At 50.1% G+C, this 22,307-nt stretch overlaps 1 protein-coding gene and 1 non-coding gene across 2 annotated transcripts; both read right to left on the minus strand.

Moving 5' to 3' along the window:
- Nucleotides 1-218: 218 nt before the first annotated feature.
- EIF4G2 (eukaryotic translation initiation factor 4 gamma 2) lies at nucleotides 219-19,622 on the minus strand. Its single transcript, XM_066583548.1, has 19 exons — nucleotides 19,507-19,622; nucleotides 14,963-15,124; nucleotides 13,094-13,196; nucleotides 12,165-12,296; nucleotides 11,673-11,739; nucleotides 11,436-11,587; nucleotides 9,814-9,924; nucleotides 9,643-9,726; nucleotides 9,305-9,403; nucleotides 9,064-9,205; nucleotides 8,493-8,656; nucleotides 6,927-7,031; nucleotides 6,370-6,585; nucleotides 4,895-5,110; nucleotides 4,557-4,815; nucleotides 3,501-3,705; nucleotides 2,456-2,664; nucleotides 2,254-2,375; nucleotides 219-1,086 (listed from the first exon to the last, which is right to left on the minus strand). The coding sequence occupies exons 6-19, from the start codon at nucleotides 11,517-11,519 to the stop codon at nucleotides 1,021-1,023; spliced, it is 2,082 nt and encodes a 693-aa protein (XP_066439645.1). The 5' UTR covers nucleotides 11,520-11,587; nucleotides 11,673-11,739; nucleotides 12,165-12,296; nucleotides 13,094-13,196; nucleotides 14,963-15,124; nucleotides 19,507-19,622; the 3' UTR covers nucleotides 219-1,020.
- LOC136582945 (small nucleolar RNA SNORD97) lies at nucleotides 6,667-6,884 on the minus strand. Its single transcript, XR_010787263.1, has one exon. It is a non-coding gene; the product is annotated as a small nucleolar RNA SNORD97 (small nucleolar RNA).
- Nucleotides 19,623-22,307: the final 2,685 nt, after the last annotated feature.

Genomic DNA, 22,307 nt, shown 5'->3' on the forward strand with positions numbered 1-22,307 from the left:
AGAGCTATCGAGACTCCGTCTGCAGCTTCTATACACACCGACGTGCAGAAGCTGCAGAAGGCGCACGGTGCAAAGTGTTTAACAAAATCCTATTATGAAAAGGACCGTCAGCCTAAAACATGAAGTAAAAACAAGATCTTAAACCCCCCCCCCCCCGAAGTGTCACCAATGCCTCATGGGCCGGCCGGTCTTACCGCAGGCAGACAGTCAGACTCCTCAAGTATCACAATGTTTATTGATAGATACAAGTATATAAAATCAGGGCATGAACAGGACTTGATAAATTAAGTAGACTTAATTTCAATACTATGAGGACCAATTCATTTCTCAGCGTTGTCGCGCCCACGTCGTCACTTTGAGGGCGCCGATGAAATCTCTCAAAATGGAGCAGAATTTGTGCAAGTAAACCAGGTAAAGTGTTATGAATTCTCTTCCCACTTCTTCCGCTTCGCTCAGACTTGTGCACTCGCCCAGGCTCAAAGATATTAAATCTAGCACAAAAAGCCCATTACTAGAGGTAGAAATACAGGCAATAGATACTATTACGGCAACGACCATCGATTACAGTTAAAGATTCTCTGTAACAACCAAATATTGCAACGACTCAAGTATCACACCGAGCAAAGTGCATCTACAGTATTCAGTGTTGCTATCGGTTTGCTCCTCCTCCTCTTCCTCCGGCGGCAGAGTCCTCACCGTTGACCAGCGTCTGTTTTTTCCGAGAACGTTAGGATGTAATTATTGCATGCTGCTAATACACGGATCTAAACATTACAGATACTCTAAAAATATTGCATGGCTGACTATGATTAAGACGTTACACTTTAAAACCTTTTTAGGCAGAAGGATCCTAGTCGACATGCCTCTCTGCATTAGATATTGCAAAAAACGAGAAAAAAAAAAAGTTACAGCGGAATGGTGTTTTCGCAGTGGTTAGGTCAAAAAAGAAGAAAAAAAAAAAAAAATCAGTTTACATCATAGCAACAGTATGTCTGCACAACGTTTAAGGCTTTGGCTGGTTTAGTCGGCCTCTTCTTCAGATTCTTCTTCTTCTGCCGTCTCCAGCCAGGTCAGCCACTGGTTTACCTGTAAGAGCGGAGGATTAGATGTCAGATCGTGTGCGAGACCGTAGACAATCCGTTAGAGACCGTTCTACTACAGGATACATTACAGATACGCTGCTCTATTAGGGCCAGAGGCATAGCAGATTCCCCGCAGCGGTAAATCAGATTTCACCCCCTGCTATGCAAAGAGTGAAACCTGCAGACTGACATACTGGGACTTTATAGACTGCAGGGGGATTTGTCTGCATCATGTAGAGGAGACGACTTGTTAAAACTCATCCATGTGGCTTGTACTGTAAATGTGAGCATGTGGGGGTCTGTGTGACCCCCACCACGATACGCAGGGTCTGTGACCCCAGACCAGGATACGTGGGGCCACACAGGGCAGGAGATGTTTCCATCTGGATTCAGTCAAACTGATAGTAATCCGCAGCTAGGCTCGGATCCACATGCAGATTTAGCCATATGAGGGCAAAAGTCATTTCCAGAGTTTCCAACGTAGAAATGACAATGTGGATCAGTGTCCACCTCCACACATGGGTTTTGCCCGTGCCCGCAGCTGCATCGTTGTGGATCCACAATAAGACCCGCAGCCCGGCCGTGGGTTTATGCTGCAGGCGTTTAGACACTAAATTCATGCAGAAAGATCTATGTCAATTCCTCCATATGTACCCGGCCTTAAGATGCTCAGACCCCAATACTTGTCAGCCGAGCCTGGCTGTCTCATACACATCAGCATTTGACTTGTTTTATTTGGGGAGGTAAGCCACAATCAAACCACTCTAATGCTGACTTATCTCCCACAAAAAAATTGGGCAGTACTAGTCTAATGATGCATCTCTACAACTGCACAGTGTGCATCAGGTAGTCAGAAGTGGTGCGGCCATGCTTGTTTGTCCATGACGAGAGGCAGGTTACCATTAAAGGACCGAGCTGGGGACCAACAGGACAGTGGAGTCATGTCTCCCTTTGTCTGTCCCATGACTGGTATGGATCACAGCTAGAGATACCAGTGACCGTCAGAGCCTCCCCGTCGAGCGGGCACAGACGCTGTGACGTCACCTTTGATTACATGGGCACATTACTGGCAAGTAGTTCACAATCGGTACACTTCTAGCGCTACAATAAGTCTCCATCCCTGATGGAGCATTTTTTGCCTTCAGGTCAGCAGATTCCATCATCGTCTCACCTGGAATAAAGCTTTTCCTTTCCCAGGAAACTCTTGTGTGATGTCTTCCTTCCATGCCAAAAAGGCCTCCTCTTCTATTATCTCCATGTCATAGAAATGGACAAAGAAGCGCAGTAACATGCCTGAAGACACAAGACAAGACGTATTAAGGACTGACGATGCAGCTGGAGAAGAGCCGCGATGAGGAGAGAAGTGGACGAACCTTTGGGGAAGTTATTATTATAGCAGTGCACCTGAAGGGCGTAGAGGGCACTGACTTGCAAGTCAACATGGTCATGGAGGAACTTCTGCATCACTGGCTTAAAGGATAGCAGCAGCTGCTTCTCCAGCTCAAGCTGCTCCTTTGATGGCGCCGCTGTCTGTTCAGCATCTTCCGTTGGGCAAACCTCATTATCAATGTACTGCAAAAAACTGAAAGCAGAGAAGAGAAAGTCAATGCCAAGCTTGATAGACTCGAACCAGCCTCTTAAGGCTCTGCTCACATCACATCTGAAAGCCCTTTTATATGGGATCCCAGCGTTAAAGTGCCAATCATTGAGTGCACCCTTTTAACCGGCTTCTTAGAAAAAGGGGCAAACGGTTGTAGAAATCCCCCATTGCACCCCCTGTTAAATGGGGATGTTGGGCATTTTTCTACTGATGACCTATCCTCAGGATAAGTCATCAGTAGTTAATTGCAGGGGTCTGCTACTCAGGATTCCCAGTGCCCGTCAGTGTGGTCCATGCTGGAAGCAGATGGCACTGACCATATTGCAGGGATCCAGTTTGGTACTGCAGGCACAGCTCCCAATAAACTCAATGGCAGCTGTGCCTGTAATATCATACATGGGCCACTGCGACAGACAGCACAATCCACTTCCTGCACTGTCAGTGGCCCTGGGAATCAGCTGATCAGCATGGATCTTGAGCGGCGGACCCCCACTGATCACCTATTGATGACATGACTAGTAGTAATCTCCCAGGCAGCACAGTAGTCGCTGTGACATTTTTTCAGTGTAGTGATGACATGATGTGCCAAAGAGCTGGATAAGAGTACCAAACACTACTCACACCTTAACGAGAGAATACAAGTAAGCCCCATCCCACCCAAAAACTAAAATAAAACGGCTTCAGCCAGTCGGTAACCCATCGGCTGCACAAGAGATGCGATCAACTGATTATGAGCCAACCAGCGCGCACGCCTGAGGGCAATGTGTGACCGGGCAGAAGCCGCTTATGCAAGGTCTGGTTCCTGCCGGAGGACTCACCTGGTCATCAAAATATTCACAAATCCTTTATCTACATGAAGTTTAGGAGAAATGTTATCCTTAATCCACTTGTAGATGGTTTGTGGCGAAGGATCCATCTTGATTTGTTTCAACAACTCTTTCTCCAGTTTCATCAGCGGAAACAGGAAGCTCAGGCCCTTTCCTTCGAGGATCTCCAGCATGCGGTCCTTGTTCTGGTCGATTTCTAGGGTGAAGGGACAAAGAAGATTTAGCCGATCCGTGAACGTCAACAGTTTGTAGGATTTTATACAGTCTGGCCGTTGTGCCAAGTCAAGATATAGTGAATAAGATGGAAATAGGGCATCACCTTAAGATTGGTGGGCGTCCAACCTCTGGGCCCCCAACTAATCCTGAAGAGGGTGCGGCGCATCTCATCCCCCACCTACCCTTTCCCTACACTTAAATGGGGCCTGGCTGCAGGCTCCGGCATAGTGATGGATGTGAAGGGGCCACAACACTAAAGCAGGACTGTGGCCTCTTCATTCTCAGGATCGGTGGGGCTCCTGGAGGTTGGACCATCACTGATCAAAGAGTAATGGCATATCCTAGAGTCACCATCAGTTAGCCACTTAGAAGGGCAACGTTGTCCTGTTACAAGACGGCCCTATTTAAATGGCGACCATGGCATCTACGCTCCAACTATATTCCAAGCAGGAGCTGTACTTGCCCATCCTGCACCATGGTGATCCAGCGCTGTAGCCCAAGTGTTTGTTGACGATTCTGTCATTGATAGTCATCTGAGCGCTAGTGCAGGATCACCTTCTAGACCCCTGGCGTCATTATGCGATTGCTGATGCTACAGCCGTCAGGTGACGGACATCAGCAGCAACACCGGGAGAACGGTGGGGCTGCACCGCTGATCACCATGGCAGAGGTGGTGCAAGTACAGCTCATTATGTTAACAGTTGACCCCAAGGGGGCAATGCTGTCCGATAACCAGACGAGCCCTTTAAATACGGAGCGAATCAAAAAGAATTCTACAGACCACCTTCCGCATCACCACATTAACAGAACCCCGTACAACTCTGTTCTCACCTGGTAACATCTTCTGCATATTCACTTTGCTCTGCTGGAATATCTCCGTCAGCCACTCCCGATCTTGAAGCTTGGCCAGTTGCTGAAGGCAGAGTAGGAACAAAGGAAAATGGGTGCCATTCTCCAGGGGCTGAGCCAGTTCGGAAATGCTCACCAGGTCAGCAATTATGGCACGAGCTGCAAATTGTGCCAGGTAAGATTTCACCAGGGGTATGTCCACCTCTAGTTTTGGGCACTGGTCTAGCACATTTAGAAAAGCCTGGAGAAAAAGGAAGAAGCAGTCAGCGCCGAGTACAGAGAAACGCTCACATCAGATGAGCAGGCGGAAAAGGCCTTACCTGCATGAAGTTGTCACTAGTGGCCACGCCCTCTTGTCGTAAAACGCCAATCAGAGAGCTGGCGCGCTCTTTGTCTTCGTCTGACCGGTCTAGTGATTGGAGGATGATCCGACTGATCATTTCTGAGATGAAGTGTTTGGGAGCTCGCATTTCTTTCACGCTGTTTACAGCATCGGCTGCATTGCCACTGTTTAGGTACTCCGTCACAAATGCTTCCTAAAACGAGACGATAAAGTTATCCGTGAGACGGCGCTCCATCCTCATGGATGGATTTATAGACATTTTTGTGATTACTTTGAGCAACTTTAAAAATTGCTGAGGAAGTAGAACTTTCTACTAGCTTATAGAACAAAGTAGGGGAAGTTGCAACTTACAGCTTCCCCCTCCCATCTATAGTGAAGATGAAAGGACGGGCAGAGTGTTCCACAAGAAACTTCCTCTTTACTTTTAGACTGCTTTCTTTGTGTACTCATGGAAGCATGTAAAGGGGATGTTATCATTGCCCGAGTTGTTACGAGCAATAGTTTGACCGCTAGGATTGTATACTGCATTACTTAGGTAGTGCATTCTACAATACTTATGGCAGCAGCCGATTAGAGACTGCAGGAGGTAGGGCCCGGTAGGCTGAGTTACAATGGCTTCCGGCTGCCTTTGGAACCCATTAGTACCTTGGGAACAGACTTTAGGGTGCTGATTGTGACAGAAGGAGACCCTTCTTTCCCTGTCAACCACTTACATAGCAGTTGCTATAACTGTGGCATGCAAGGGGTAAAACTGCCAGGACCTAAAGTTTCTCCGTTACTGGCAGTCACAGCAGGAGTTTGGCTGTCAGAAGTCAGCCAAGCCACTGCCTTAAAAAGTTGTCTAGTTGTATGTGCAGGTTTAAAGCCCATTAGTGAGATCAGTAAAAATGCGTATTGCAGTCAGGAAGGGGTTAAGCAGCTCTCCCTGCAATGCCCAGCAGTGTCTTCATTTCCTCTGCCCCTTGCACCAGCAGAGTTCATAAAAAGTTTACTTTATGCTCAATGCAACTCTTGTTAGACTAGTGACCATAAGCGACATCTGTCCTTGCAGCTGGCGTTCCCTCGATCTGAAGCTAGGGGGCAGCCAATAACAAGCTAAGGGTTAAAAGGGAAAAAAAGGAGGGGGACGGAGAACGAATACGACAAGTTGCTGTTCTCCCTGCTCAGTCAAGGCAGACTTCACCCTTTAACCCTTTCTAATCCACTAGTCCCTATAAGGGATACGAACCTGCAGTAGATCTAATACTATGGTATAACATTATGCCACGATTTGACAGGCAAACAAGACACGCCATAGGCATGGCTTGATGGGCAATCTACCAAGGCAGCCTCCTGGGGGCTTTCAGGAGGCTCTCGGCTGCCATAGCAACCGGATGACACGCTGAGATCTCATCGCCGGGGCAGTCCAGGACCCTCGAACAGCAATCGGGGCATTTAAATGCCATCACTTACTGTAAGTTTAAGTAGCTCTTCTTTCGATGGTGGAGGCTTCTTCACAATCTTGGCAGGCTTCTCTTGGATGGGTGGTGGATTTGTTTTTAGGCCAAGCTGAGGAGTTTGTCCCATGGGTGGCGTTTGCGTGCGAGGGGGCATCATGCTCATCTGAGGCTGGAGCTTTGGCACTTGGTTTTTATTCATTAGGAAGGACTGAGCTGGTCTCAAACTGATCTGGAAACCAATGACAGGTTCTCTGTAAACACTACAGTCATTAGGTGACCATGCCCACAACAAAAATGGTTCATTTCAGGAGCGCCCTCATCTCTCATAATCTTGCTCAAAGGACACTGGGTACTCCAGAAGGAGGGAGACAGAGGTGAAGCGGGGGTAAGGGGAGAGGAAGAAGACAGTCAGAAGGAGGAGGGGGGGGGGGGGGGGGGGGGGGGGGGGGGAAAGAGAAGAGATGGGGGGAGAAGGAGATGCCAGCTTCTGTCCTCGTAATAACGCGTCTTTTCGTAATCATTGGGCATACTCGCCATTGCCGCCTGTCAGGGGTATATATATACACCTACCTCATCTGCATTAAGCTGCCCTTTTTTAATGAATCGGGGAGGCATATCCTTGGACTGTCCCTGTTGCGATAACAGCCCCTGACTCTGGTACATCTGACCTTGCCCCTAAAAAGGGAAGTGAAAGTTTATTTTAATTGTACCATAGAAAATATATACTAATCCGCTCCAGAGAGCGCGAAGAAGGAGCATCGATGCAATATTAACTGCCATCGTAAAGAGAAGAAATAGTAACGCCCCAGTATCCTGTAATTTAATGGGGTATTCCCATCTGGGCCAGTTAGGGCCACAACGGTAATACTACTGTATAAGCGGCAGCCAGGCGTTACGGAAACAGCCGATTAGGCAGTCTTCTTAAGCTGCACAACATTAAGGTCGCCGACTCACCATTTCTGTTGGCCATCATTCGCAGACACGTGACTGTTTGCAATGGCCAATGGTAGACTATACAGTTTGCCAGACTGTCTTGTTTGGAAAATCTCACGCCAGCCCTAGGGCAGGAATCAACCATGACTTTCCAGCAATACATCACCCCATGACAACACTTATGGGGGTTTTCTATGGATACTACCATTGAGGACCTCTCCCCATAAGTCATCAATAGTTGGTGGGCTGGGGTCTGCTGCTCAGGACCCCGGCCAATAGGGTGCCGCTGTCACCTCCACTGCACACAAGGATACCGAGTGGAAGCTGCTGCTCTGACCCCTGTATAGTGGCCGATGCAGCTGCCATTGATATTAACAAGACCCCAGCCTGCAGTTACAAGCACCGGCCACTACACAGGGATTGGAGGGCAACCGCTTTCACTTCATACCCTTGTGTGTAGCAGCACTGACAGCAGTCACCAGATAAGCTAATCAGCTGGGGTCCGGAGCGAGTGACCACAGAAGATCAACTGTTGATGACCCATACTGCGGTTAGGTCATTAGTAGTAGGTGCCTGAAAAAACCCTTTAGGCCATTCGCTCCCTCAGTAAGCGCCGACGCCTGCATCACCGTCCACAGCAGTCTGCACTAGTTCAGGCTGTCGCAGATATCCTGTATATTGCACAGTGGCCCCTGGTTGGTACTGCAGGCCAAGTCCCATTCCCTTTAATAGGTCTGTAGTACCAACCCAGGACACTGCAATATACAGAGCTGCCTGCAGCAACACAGCTAGAACTCCTTTAAGGAGGGGGACTGAAGGCAAGCTGTCTAGTATCAGTGCAGATGGCTTTGGCTCGCGATCCAGGGGTCAGGAGTTACTGTGGAGGTGGTCAGTATATGGATATGGGCTACCAACACTTGTGTCCCCCAGCAGCCAGTTTCGTATGGCTAGTTTCACAGAAGTGAATAGGTTACAGAAACCATGTAGTGCCATGCTACGTCTATGCGACTCCCAGCCATACAGCCAGGATGGGGACTGGGCACAAACTGAGGAATAAAACGAAGGCTCCTTGAACAGGACAATACTAATACAAGCCCCATTCTCCCTTCTGTTTTCTGCCCCGTGTTTAACGGATCTGTTCTAAATGCATTTTCAGTGCTGCAGGAATCCCCAGTCGGTTATGGGATAACGGATAAACCTCACCTGGCTTTTCATGAACGGTTTGCCTCCAATTTCACCAAACTGGGACTGTACAGGAGGTATGATGTGCCCACCATGCCCATTGAATAGCTGATTTGAGCGATGACGTCCCATGGTTGGGGAGAACCTGTCCTGTATAACCCCTGGACCAGTGCCAATTCCGCTGCCTGAAGGAGAAACCGTCATAAGTACAAGGAGAGATATAGTAAAGCAGTCATATCGCAGGACAAAAGGTTTACCTGTCAGCGCTCCAACACACCTATTTTCAGTTGTCCAAGATCACCACCACTAATGCACTGCTCCAATTGGCCACCACTGATCACATGAGCAGCGCTGGTCAATCAGAGGGCAGGTGTAGTACATCGTCACTACCAAGTCACTGTGTCAATTAGGCAAGTTACTGCAGCCATCTTAGGCTACCAGAAGCCAGACCCAAATACCAGTGGCTCGTAGGGACAACTGCACAGAAAGCACAGCTACAGATAACGTTCCCACTCAGGTGCCTGGCCAGCATTCAGTCCCGGGATCAGAGTGCCGCTTTAAGATTCTGCAGAGCAAAGTCAAGGACACCCACCTGGCATTTGCCTGAACATGTCAGCAAGTCCTCCAAGAGGGTCCCTGTCAAGCTTCATTCTTGGTGGCATGAACGGTCCTTCCAAAAAGAAGTCACTTCTCATTCCTTGAGACATAGGAGCAGGAATAAAGACTCCTAGATCCTAGAGACGACACAAGAAAGGATGGCATTGATAAGATCTTAGACTCTCCATAAAACATCTTAACGTCACAGATCCGGGTCCAATCAAGCGATCACTCACTTTCACTGCATCTTGGCGGATTTGAGTGATAGTCTTTGGTCCATTGTCAATGAAAGCTTTGCGAGGTACCCAACCGTTTTCTCGCAACTCCACAGTATCCTGAACGAAGACAAAGGCATTTTAATAGGCAAGACATAGTACAGCAAGAAGACGCTCCGAGAGGAGATGTCCGGGTCTGAACGATCAATGACCTAACCTTGGGACATCCCCTTTAAGATGCCATGTATGCAGAGCTCCAAGTATCACCATGTGTGAACGCAAATGGAGCCATCTCCTTTTAGAAATGCAAGTTATGGACAATGGCCTTTTGCTTTGAAATTGCATAAACAACCACTTACTTGCAGCAGGAAACGAATCCTTGCTGGCAAATCCTTACTAGACTTCAAGGCGCACATCCGGGCAAAGTACTGATCCATTAAGGACTAGAGGGGAACAAATACACAGTATATTAGGCTTTCTGAATGGTTTTTGCTGATTGAAAGACCTTAAAATCCTCTCAGTGCACGTACCTTGGCTTTTTCGTGGTCTAATCTAGGCCCCACAGTCCTCATTATCTGACAGAGACACTCCAAATCTTCTCCCATGTCTTTAAGTTGGACCCTCTTCTTCTTTTCCAAAAGCTAAAGATAGAAGACGGCATGGAATCATTTACAGGGGAACTAAGGGTAGTCATCCGTCTCACCTGTACGTTTCCCTGTTGCTCATACACCTTCAACACCTGTCGGATGAGCGATCGCCCAACAGCTGTTTCTATTGGTTCCCAGTGTAGCCAAATGTGGGCGCGCGTTTAGGGGGTGAAGAGTCCTTTTAGACAAGCAGCTTCTCGTGTGAATGAGCGAGCGCCGTCACAGATAATGTGTGTGCAGCCTGTGTAGACAGGCAAATGCAGCGTTGGCGAGAAGCCTTCAATCCCTGCATAAGCGAATACAGCGACAGAACAAAGGCGGTTTAAACTGAATGATAAGTAAACCAACGGCGATTATTAGGTCTACAAAGACTGGACGAACAGGAAGCGAACGATCCTGGTCAGTCGGCGGCTCGCATGAAGATTGAACAATCGTTTACTTTTGCTCGTTGGAACAATTAGCGCAGCATTAAGTTGCAGGCAGACGGCGACTTATGTCTTGGGGAACCATAGGATCAAGTGCTGCAGGTTAGTGTTCCCAATCCCTTTCCCCCTTACATCTGGTGAGGGAAAATGAGCCGCCCCCAAATACATATTACAGATGTCGGGCTCGCTGTTATTGGCGCGTTTGGATGACCATTATTGTCTACAGGGCCTTAACCCAACAGGATAGATGCCATCCGATGCTTTACACAGTGTCAGCAAGGGTGCCATGACATGCCTACCGCTCACCATCAATCATTACTTGTTAGGCCGCTCCTGGACTTGCAGTAACTAGCGTTCATGTGTTGACAGCCTCAAGGCCAGCTTCACACACAGGCCTTTGGTGTGATGGACTTTGGTTTTGTACGTGCCTCTGCGTGTTTTACAGAATTTTTTTCGTATGTGGAGAAATGCATGAGACACCATGCTCCCATTGATTACAATGGCAATTCGTTCAATAGGCGCCATTTTCAAATGGGAAGGAAAATGAAGCATGCTGCATATTCTCATGAACGAAATGTGTGCGCAAAATCTACACACGTGATTGAACTCATTGAAATGAATCGGGTTCCATTCACTGCGTATTGCGTGTAAATCCCTGCACAAATATGCCCGTGTGACGCAGGCCTAAGGGGGAGGGCACAAGGGGCAGTTTTTGTTGCAGAAATCAATGCATATAGAATGTTCAGTCAGACGTTTGTGCAACAAGTCCTTCTGACAGACTAGGAGGGCGCTGCTACTCCATCTATAACGCACTGGCTAGTGGGAGCGTTCGGAGGACCTTTAGTGGCTACAGACACAGATCCCTGCTGGTCTACATACATTATCCTACAGGCTCATAAGTGCTTCCTACTACACAGATGCTGCAGTAGCAGGAAGCTCCAGATGTGAGCCCGCTCTTTTCTTATACCAAGTGGTTTTAAAGGACCCAGCATACATTACTACAAGACTCGCTGGCTCACAGCCTGTAAGATATATAGAGGCTCGTCTTGCAGATTTTGCAGCGCCCCCCCCACTACTTACTGTTTTGATGCACTTATGAAGGATAGATTCATGAATAAGGTCAAGCTTGCCAAGCTCCCCAATAAACTTGATGTTTCCCAGCATCTTAATCTTGGCAATAGCCCTTTGTTCCTCTTCCTCAGGGAGAAGGGGACTGTCTCTTTTGTCATATACTGCAGAAGACACAAGAGGATTCCACATAAGTAAGACGTGACTTCTTACAAGACCCACACACACACCGGCCGGCCGGGCACTTACCATCAACATTTTTCGTTCTGTTCTCAAACTCATCTTGAAGTTTTGAAATTAGGAGGCGTCTAAACGTCTGAGAGGGAAGGGGTGAAAACATACAAGTTCAAAGAAAGCGTAACTGACAAGTTACACACTACAACTTTGGTAAGGTTCATAGAAAACTCCTTTATCCAAAGGATGGATGATTAATGTATGATCATTGGGGGGAGGGGGGGGTTCAGCCCATGGTAGTGCAGGTCGCCTGTGTGGCTGAATAGTGCACATCCCTGACCGAGCATCCATTTACATCTATTGTACTGGTTGTGATAGCTGAGCGCTTTATCTACATAGAAGTGAGGCGTTGGTCACGCATATCTGCACTACTGCTCCGTTCACAGAGGACTTAGGAACCAACCTTCTTACAATCATAGGTGGCGTCAGATGGCCCAGTAATCATACATCAACTCTCCTGTGGCCAAAAGGTTTATGAGGCTTTAGACAGATGCTTCTAACACTCACTGTGCTTTGCTTCTGCCCTGGTGGACCCTCTGGTGGTAGGCCGTCAAAGTTTGGTGCCTCTTCTGCTAATCGCAGACATAGCTGAGCGTAGAGTGAGCTGTACTTGGGCTCTTCGAGGGCTTTGTCTACAATCTAAGGCAGCAAGAAAAAAAAGTTGTATTAAATAGTTAATCAGGCTTGTACCAAATACATTTTTCCATACATATATTTGGCAGTGCAGTCACTGTAGTGAAGAGTTTGAGTCACTAGAGGGCAATATTTTAGGAAATGAGGGTTCTGTGATGTGGAGGTGCCTTGGGGGGGGGGGGGAGTTGGTCAGAAGTATCCTGAGCTCCCACTCTGGCTCTCCTCCTGAGAAGAGACGTCACGTACGAAAGGGTGCAAGATGCAACCTGTGCTGATACGTTGTGTAACCTTAAGCTGGATGAATGTTCAGAGGCTGTTCAGTACTGACCGCATGGCATGCCAGAGGAGACACCCCCCTAAGCTGGAATATGCAGTTTGTGTACATTTTTAAGGTGCTAAGCCAACTGTTATTAGTAAAGTTAATGTGTAGTAAGAGGCTAGATGGCCAGGACTTGTTCCAGTTCCTGTGTAGAAATTGCTGTGATGATGCAATAAACCTCACAGAAACCAGTTTAAGTTGCTGGCATTGGACAGACCTTTCTGAATGTTATATGGTGGAAGATGGCGGTCCTGGTCGGGTTGTGCCTGCAAGTCTGCATGTGAACAGTCGTGCCCTACAGAACGTCTTGCCACCTGTTTGTTTCACATGTGAGCATAAAGTGAAACATGGAGGGTTGACGGCATCCAACACCGCTGTCAGACCAGAGCCTCAGTTCTCAGAGCTTAGTCACCGACCAGTCTTACTCTCACGCATGGCTATAAGTCAATATAATCACCATTCAATGAGCGCAGATGATACTTACAAGCAGTATGACTCCTTTGAGGATGAGTTTGGAATCTACACCCACATTAAGGAGCTCAAGGCATAGCTTGTCAAACTTCTCAGGAGCAAGCTTGTTTAAGATGCTGGAAGAGAAAGCAGAAAGTGGTTATAGGATCGCAGACATAAAATATCAAGGCGGTCCTTGTACAAAAAACAGGTTACACTTCAGGGATAACTTGCGATAGTGGTACAATCCCTCAACTTGCAGGATAGGGGATCACTTCCTGATCAGTGGGGGTCTTACCGCTGAGACCCCTGCCAATTGAGAATGGAACCCCCCCCCCCCCCCCCCGCTCTGTCAATGGAAACCCCCCCCCCCACCCCTCCCCCCCCCCCCGGCCAAATAAGTGCAGTCTGTGCTCCATTCATTTCAATGGGGCTGTCGGAAATAGCCAAACAGCTGCTGCTCGGCCATCTCCGCAGTCCCATTGAATGTGACTGAAGTGCTAGTGTGACCAGTGCTTCCCTTCTGTCTGCTCCTCACTGCAGGCGGTGAAGCAAGCCTGTAGTACAATAGGGGACATTGCCTCCATTCTTCAGATTGACAGGGGTCTTGGCTGTGAGACACCACTGATCAGCAAGTTATCCCGTATCCACTAGATAGGGGATAGCTTGCAGTTGTGCTACAATCCCTTTCAGTCATAATCCCACTAATTGAGAACATGTAATCTTTACTCTTCATTAGAGCCACTGAGTAACTCTGCTTTAGACAATCTGTACTTTTGGAAGCGCCCAGATCAAAATGTCACCCTGCCAAGGAAATTAAAGTCTGTTGCCCCCACCCACCACCTGCAAATCCCATCACTAGGTGGCGATAATGAAGACCCCAGCAGCTCTATGGTCTCAAAGTCCGCACATCATTTGCAAATGAGAGCTAACCCAAACAACGGGTGATTCACTTCCCGGTGGCGGTCCCAGCTTCCTCCTTCCTCGCTCCGTCCACTGTCCGTTGGCAATTCCATTGAACTGTAGATATTGAGCCAGTGCTGCATTTCCATGTTAAGCGCATGCAGTGACCGGACAGCATCGCATGCGCCCATCCCAGAAGTGCAGCTCACCTGCAGTCCTTGCAACGTTTAGTTCCGCCATCATAAAGAAGCTGGAGACATCATTTTACAATGGCCGTGTTAGAGGAAGGATGGGGAGAGAGAGCCTGCCCTGATGAGGAGGGCCGACCCACCCGGACAGTTCAGCCCTAATTCACATGTGGCCATAACGCTGCTGAGAAGTATTAGGCACGGAGGGGGTGATTATAGTTTTGGCTCATGTATGGACAGGTGACAGACCCCAAGTCCTCCAGCATTCAGTCATATCAGTGGGTTACCCGCTTCTTACTGAATGAGAGGCCCTGTATAACCCCTTCACAACCTTACCAAGAGATGAGGATCCTGAACAGGGGCGCCATCTCTAACCTAGAAGTCACTAACAGGGTGTATGAAGGGGAGCTTACAAAACTAAACAACCCCATTGACTTAAAAAAAAAATGCAGCGAGCATCTGCAGAGCGCAGGCCCGGACCATTCATCATTACTGGGTCACACTCCGCTGAGGACACCACGTGCGTCTGCAGCGCCCCAGAGATGTGCAAGGTTGAGAGTTATCGCTGACAGCCAATTACAATATATCTTCATGTGTTCGTCCTCCATCTGCTGGAGCATGAACACAGCTTGTCTAAACTTATATGCTTTGCATGCTTGTACTCAGGGAGTAACCCAAGAGTGCAATGTTGAATACGCTGCCTGTGTAGTCCTGACCTCTCTGAAGTCACTATGTTATTGAGAAGCAGAGGGTGGAAACAACCCCCCCCCCCCCCAACCCTCCATAACTTACACCAGAGTCCGCTCACTTACCCTCTTACTTTCCTAAAGATTGCATCGTGCCGTTCTTTCTCACTTGCGGAGGTGTGCGCAGTGTTGTTGGCGGAGTTATTTGTGGAGTTAACATCTCGTCTAGTGCTTCGTGAAGGAATCCATCTTTGAACGCCAGGCCCTGGGGTTTTCCCCAGGTACTCGCTACAAGAAGAGGGAAGAGAAAAAAACCCTTCATTCGTGATTCAATCCCCGAGAACCGCGTGCATGACGCCAACGACTCATTCCTAAAGCGTGCGCAGCGGAAGCCAGTAACGAGGGTCAGGTGCAGAGAGGCCGCTTACTGACAGAACCAAAAACAGATGTTAGGCAGAGCGAACCCAAGATTAGATCCCAAAACGGAGAGGCTAGGAGTCCGCGGCCGGCCGTCACCAGGCCTGCGCCAAACTGTATCATCAGCCAAGTAACAGGACATCAGTCAGGGGTCAGACGGCAAGATCTGGCAGCAGCGACTAACGAGGACATTTCAGAATTGCTCATTAGAAATATACTTTGCAGTTCCACTCTTTGCGCTGCTCAGGGCGCCCGTCCATCAGCTGATCGGCCCGGATGACACCGACTGACGATGGTCCTGAGCAGGAAGTGTGGGAGTAGCATGGGTGTCAATGAGTGAAGCCGGCGCCGCCTGCCTCCTCCGATCTGCTGTTCCGTTAGCCGACCGGACTACCAGCTGATGGTTGGGCTCACAGATCAGAGATAGGTCATGAGTTAAAAACAAAAAACAGCGCCCCCTTTACCGCCAATCCCAGACATCCTGTTCCCTGAGATGTGCCTTTATTGCAGGTAAACGTTTATCACCTTGGAGTCCAGACCGGATACAAGTGTAACAAACCCTCAGCTGCAAGAAGTAGACTTTGTTTCGATTTATTTTTAAAGGGAACCCGTCCCATCGCACAGTAGTATAAACTACGTTATGATGCTGTTGGGGGACATGACAGATTTTTACACTCTGCCGCCTAACAGGAACCGGACTATCTTCAGAGTCCCATGTACACGCTCTCCCATACAGGTCTATGGGAGACAGTGCATACAGGACTCTGAAGAGAGGAAGATGTTTCTACACCGTGCAGACTGGGCCTCATTCACACGGGCGTATTGTCACCGATTATCATTGTGCGTAACACGCGGTAAATGGAGGCAGTGAAGTCTATCGATTCACACCTGCGTTAGAAGTGCGAGGGGGCACTGCGTATGAAACGCAGGAGAAAGCGTTTCATACGCATGCTTTATTTCCCTGTTTCAAACGCAGCCTTTGAAGGGCTCCGTATTGGAACGCTGCGCCCTCACAACGCCTGCGCAAGGGAAGCGCTTAGTGCAGAGCGGGGGATTTGGAAAAAAAGGTCACACTGCTCGTGTCTATGATAATCCCAGGCATGCGCAGTGCCCACCTCAGCCAGTACGAGATCTCTACCGGCACAGCGTAGGGGCTGCGATGAGGACAATGATGCGAGACTCTCGGCGTCGTACTCATACGGCCGTGTGAACAAGCCCTTACATGGACAGAACAGCAGGTGAAATATCTGCCATCCCCTAGTAGGACCATAACCTCGTTTATTGGCATCATGGTGAACTTGACCGGTCCCCTGTAAGAAGGTTCAGCGCTAATGACGAATCATCTTGGAAGCGAGAGGTCATATTGGATTTAGGGATTTGTGACCCTTTAGGAGGGGAATATCTGCAGATTCCCGGACTCCCTGTGTAGCATGGGACCCATGATGTACGTTTCTCTCCATCACTTCGGGAGGGGTCGTCTCCGCCACCATATAGAAGTATATACATTCACAACTAAGAGCCGGCTCCTTAAAAACACTGATTCTTTAATTTGGGATACCTTGTAATGGCTAACAAAAATACATGATGTTACAGAGAGCTTTCCAGTCTCTCAGGATCCTTCCTCAGGCATAGGGGAACAGATCTGAAGAGACATGCATTACAATACATATACATACTTATGACAAGGCACAGACATGGATGTGATTAATTTGTACCTGAAAGGATACTAGAGCAGGATGAGGGGAGAAAAAGATGTGAAGGTTTTATGGTACCTGAATTAGTGTTAGGGGGTCACCAGGCCAGAGTGTTATCTCTGCTATGGATTTCTCATACTTCACAAATGAATCCATTTGGGGAATTTAACCCTTTGTTGTGTCAAAAATTGTTATAAGTTTGTACTCCCAACTTCTTCTGTGGCTTTGTGATTTGCTATTTTAAAGCACAAGAACTGCTGGCCCGGTGACCCCCTAACACATTCAGGGACCATAAAACCACCACATCTTTATCAGAGGACTCCAAGTACATTTTTATTTCTCTACTGATCCTGTTGTGGAATTCTTTCAAGTGCAAATTAATCGCATCCATGTCTGTGCCTTGTCATAAGTCAGATCTATTTGATTATGCCCGCGGAAGGACCCCGAGAGGTTTGGAAGTTCACAATATCATGTATTTTTGTCAGCCATTAAGGATTACTTGGTTTCTCTTGCTGGGAACAATCACATTTTACTCTACTGGCGACACCGGACCAAACCTTTTCTGCACGGCTGGGTCATTGTGCATTACAGGCGCACAACCCACAGAGCTCACACCAACTAACCCACGCTGCATGCAAACACACAATGTGCAGACATACAGCACAGTTAGACAATAGGGGCGAGTGGGGAAACATTTGGGCTTCTCAGATCTTCTGGTGATGTCACCTAATCAAACTTTCCAGTGTCTTGAGTACAAATGTGCCTGCTGCTCTATAACCCGAGACCCACAGATAGAAATGCATAGAGTGACACCGGTTCACTCGCATGGGACACGTACCTGTTGCCGACAGTTTTGGGATAGTGCTGAGAGGCACCCCTACCTCCTCCACCTGACGAAGCACTGCAACAAGAAGAGAAGAGTGTCACTACAGTCCAGCCGGCTGCGCAGAAGCTTCACGACAAAAGCCACATCATGGTGCCTGCTGCTTAGAGGGGTTGTCTAGTTAGGAGCTACTGACCGCCTAACTTTAGGCTAGACCGACAGCAGTAGATTGGGGTGGGGGTAGGGGTGTCTTCCGCACAGGATACCCGCCGATCAGCTGTTTGCCAAGCCAGTGCGCTCGTACGCCAAGCCGATTTCTACAGGAAGCAGACGGCTCCGTTCCCCATGGATGTCAGCCCGTTATTAGAAAGTGAAATCCACACTGAGAATCCGCAGCATAAAGGGGTTTGGGGGATTCTAAATCCCCAAATACTTCTTAAAAAAAAAAACGCACTAAGGCACAAAGATGTGACTGTTCTGATGTCTCAGGTCCCTCACAGAGCGGTCAGACCTTCGTGCCCAGCGCAAGCTTCACCGGACGGGTATAAACACTACACCGACTGCCGCCCCCCAGATCAGCATCAGTTACTTTATGGCATCCCGAGGTAAACTGTTAGTCTGACCGGAAGACCCCTTTACAGCAATCCTAATGTACGTCATCCTATAGTAGATTCACTGTATGGGCGATGGCTACTTTCTTCTTTTTCGATGCCACGTGACCCTCCGCTTCCGACATCTCCACATTTCCCACTTTCTCCTTTGTCTATAGCCATCCTGTGAGCAGTGCATGATGGGAGGCCGCGCGGCGCTGTATTGCTGATGTGCAGTTCAGTGCCGGATGGTGCGACCTGCCACTTCACAGCTTTCACCGACACTCGGAGGGACGTTGGTGCTTGTAAGTTGTAGGACCTGCGCTGTGGGCGGAGCTACTGCGCTGAAGGTCAACAAGCTCTATGCATGCTGGGAGTTGTAGGTAACAGCCTATTGCTATGGGAGTGATGCATGTGAACACCGCAGCAGATAGCCGGCTGCACAGGGCCCGGAGGGTCCGGAGCAGCAGACCGTGCAGGTTGCTGCCACCATGCTCCACCTCCAGGCTCCACAAGCTTCCTGATGTCGGATGCTTGGAGCATTTTGTGCACGAGGTGAAAGCGGTCGGCCATCGGCCATTTGCAGGCGCATCATGTAGAAACTGGGTGAACCAGTGACAAAACCCGGCGATGAGAAGGGCCGCGCGGGGCAACCAAGAGTATTATTGTAGTGCGCGTTGTGACAGTTTCCCAGGCGCTTTATACCGCGGCGCTCTGAGCGCTGCGCTAGTCACGGTATAACGCTCCCATTGTTTCCATGACAACCGTTCGTGCCGCTGCCCAGGGCCCAGATTTTTGAGGTGAGTCTGTCCTATTTTTTGCGTTACTCTCCCCTCATCAATAACGAGGCGCTGACCCCCGCTGTCGGCTGAAGAAAATAAGAACGCAGCAGAGCGCCATGACTGAGATGGCAGCGCTGCCGCGAGGGAGGCCTCAGGTAGATTTACCGTTGGGCCCCCATGGAGAGGACTCATCGGTGCGGTTCATGGCGCCACGGGTCACTCAGCTTTTCAGCAGGAGAACGGGCCGATTAGTTTTTGACCACTTTATACAGGATGACGACTCTGGGACCGAGGAGGCGGAGCCTCTGCTGCCTCGTACCTCCCCTGTGTATTTATGTCGGCGCCATTTCTGCCCGCGACTTACCTGAAACGAGAAGCACCCCCTTCTGCGATCGCACTCTCCACTTTGGCGGCTTGATAACAAAGAACGTTCAAAAAAAGAATAATACTCAATGGGCAGGGCGGGGAGGGGGACACTCGCTGCAAGACAAAAGAGAGAGAGAGGTAAGTACACAGGACGGACCAACATCAGTGCAAAACCGTACACCACTGCATGGGGGGCCCGGCAGATGAACCCCCACAAGGGCCCTAGGATGGCACTCTGGATGCATTACCTGCAGCCAAGATGGTGGCCGCCATTGTCCAAGTACAGTATATCACATGAGCAGCACTGGCCAATCACAGAGCAGGTGTAGGACTAAAGATGGCAGCCATCTTGGCCGCCTGAAAACTGCATCTCAAGCCTGTGTAACTAGAGACCCCCGAGCAGCTACAGGTAGCATAGCCCCCCTCCGATCCTGTGAGTTCAGCCCTGAAGACAGAGGGTCGCTTTAGACTTTGGTTTGTCTTACGCAGCCGTGCGTCTCGCGCTCAGTCCCCCTGCGCAGCTCGCCCCTTAGACGAACGCAGACGGCTGCCATTATCACGGTTCTCCTGATCCCGGGGGGGGGGGAGGGGGTTTATCACTTATCCCCCATCCCTGTGAACGGTCCAGCGCACGCACTACTGCGCCAATCACCCAAGGCGCTGACGGAGATAGCCAGGTGCTTGTGCTCCAACTCAATGCCATAAAGATGGCGGCCGAGCGCCGCACTCAACCGCCATCTTTGTCAGTCCCATGAAGTAAATGGCCCAACAGCGCACATTCTCAGCTGCCGCGCCGCTCGTTTGGGGTTCAGGGACCCCCCGATCAGACCGCTCCTACTCACAGGATGAGCGTCCATCTTGGCACAAGCCCTTTATATCTAGAACGGGACGCGGCTCAGATCCGCCTTCGGGATAGAAGGTCTGCAGTCGGCGCTCGTCTGACCGTCACTGAACGGCGCTGAGCAGCGCAAAATATGAAGCGGCAGAAAACGAGCAGATCGAAAAGGTCATTAAGACCAGCAGTAAATATTACATACAGCGGCGGTAAAACCGCGCCGCCGTCTGAGGCAGTCGGGGGATCTTCGTGCGTTAGGAAGTGACATCACCGCGGTTTGTTACGCCGTTTCTGTGCATTGGTTAATTAAAAAGGCCCAAATCTGAGTGCCGATCAGTGTCTGCACATCCGTAGAGCGGCAGCGGGCGCAGCGGGCACACCCGGCTCAGCGGGCAATCAGAACCCATGCCAAAATCCCTCATAAGGGTGCGTTCACACCCGGGGAAGCGCTGCAGGTTTTGCGCAGCGAGCCACACCTTGGTGCGCAGCCGACTTCACCCCGTCAAATCCGCTGCAGGTTTGATTGAATGAGCCCCCCTCGCTCCCGGACCCCCCACTACGTCTCATCTCCAGTGCAGAGTCCCCTCCGCTCCCGGACCCCCCACTACGTCTCATCTCCAGTGCAGAGTCCCCCCCTACTACGTCTCCTCTCCAGTGCAGAGCCCCCTCCGCTCCCGGACCCCCTACTACGTCTCCTCTCCAGTGCAGAGCCCCCTCCGCTCCCGGACCCCCTACTACAAGTCATCTCCAGTCCAGAGCCCCTCGGCTGATAGTGATGTATTATAACGCTGCTGCAGTGTAATAAGACATTATATCAGCCTCCCTTCAGGCCGGTATTAACCCCTCGGCGGGCAGCAGGAAGGTACGAGGTGCCATCATCCACCCCAGTGACTGATAACAGAGAGCTATAGCTGTACTCCGGCCTGAACAGATGTTCTGTAAATTGACTCCTGGCTGCAGACAAAGGCAGCGGATCGATGATGGCTTCCTGCTGGCGGGGTAATTAACGTGACCGTCCTTGGTTGTGTAACCTCCTCCGGCGGCAGCGGGCGGGGGAGGGGAGGCTTTTGTTTGGGGGGGACAGGCACTAAATGTAGAGTAAAAAGGCTGGATTAACAACAAAGGAGCGCAGGTTCCCTGCAGGAGGGGGGCCGCGGCGACGCGGGGGAGGTGGGGCCGGCCGCAGCTGACGCCTCCTTCTTTGTTCTCCAGGAAGGAGAGAATGAAGCTGGTAGCGGCCGCCGCCGGCACATGAGACTGCAAACCCTCCATGTGAAGCCTGGCAGAGGTGGGCACCCCAGACCGTGTGCCATCAACATGCCCACCGGCTCACCGGACCCAGAGGGTATAATCAGGGCAAAGAGCCGCGCGATCTCAGCAGCCCACAGAAACCACATTTATGCAAGTCATTCACAAGGCCGTACCCCCTACATACCAGCATACCCATCAGCCAGTGTTATATAGCGCCCCCTCAAGGTGCCCTGTGGCATCAGCAGCGGACCCTGTACATCGCTCGCGGCCTCCATGGATAGTCAGCGCTGCCATCAGGAGGTACCTGTCTGTATGTTAGGTAGGTGGCACACGATGCCAGGACCCAGCAGACATCACCCAGCACACGGCCCCCGCCAGCTCATCCCCCTCCCATCCTGGTGCTCTCTCTACCCAGGTAAGCGACGCCCCCTGCTGCCCACATCAGGTGATCCAGCAGACCGGCTGCCTTCCTCCAGCTCTAATGCCCACTGCAGGCGCTTCTGGTGGTGGACTGGGCGTCACATGGGCACTCGACGGTCTGCGGCCCCCCACAGTGATCTGTGATCGGACCCCAGTCATGTTATCAGTACTGGAGCCTGCAGTCTATTGGAGCCGCAGACCCCCAGTGAGCCGCAGACCCCCAGTGAGCCGCAGTTGTCCCCCTTGCACCCCCTAGCACTCTTGGTAGGTGACCACTACATACCCGGACACCC

This window comes from Eleutherodactylus coqui, chromosome 11 (assembly GCF_035609145.1).
Source record: "Eleutherodactylus coqui strain aEleCoq1 chromosome 11, aEleCoq1.hap1, whole genome shotgun sequence".
Classification (NCBI taxonomy): Eukaryota; Metazoa; Chordata; class Amphibia; order Anura; family Eleutherodactylidae; genus Eleutherodactylus; species Eleutherodactylus coqui.

Coding starts and splice junctions, on each gene's coding strand:
- EIF4G2 (XM_066583548.1), bottom strand. CDS start 11,519: ATGCTGGGAAACATCAAGTTTATTGGGGAGCTTGGCAAGCTTGACCTT. Junction 6,586..6,926: donor GGCAGCTTAATGCAGATGAG/GTAGGTGTATAT, acceptor ATTGGTTTCCAG/ATCAGTTTGAGACCAGCTCA. Junction 4,816..4,894: donor CTAGTGACAACTTCATGCAG/GTAAGGCCTTTT, acceptor CTTTTTCTCCAG/GCTTTTCTAAATGTGCTAGA.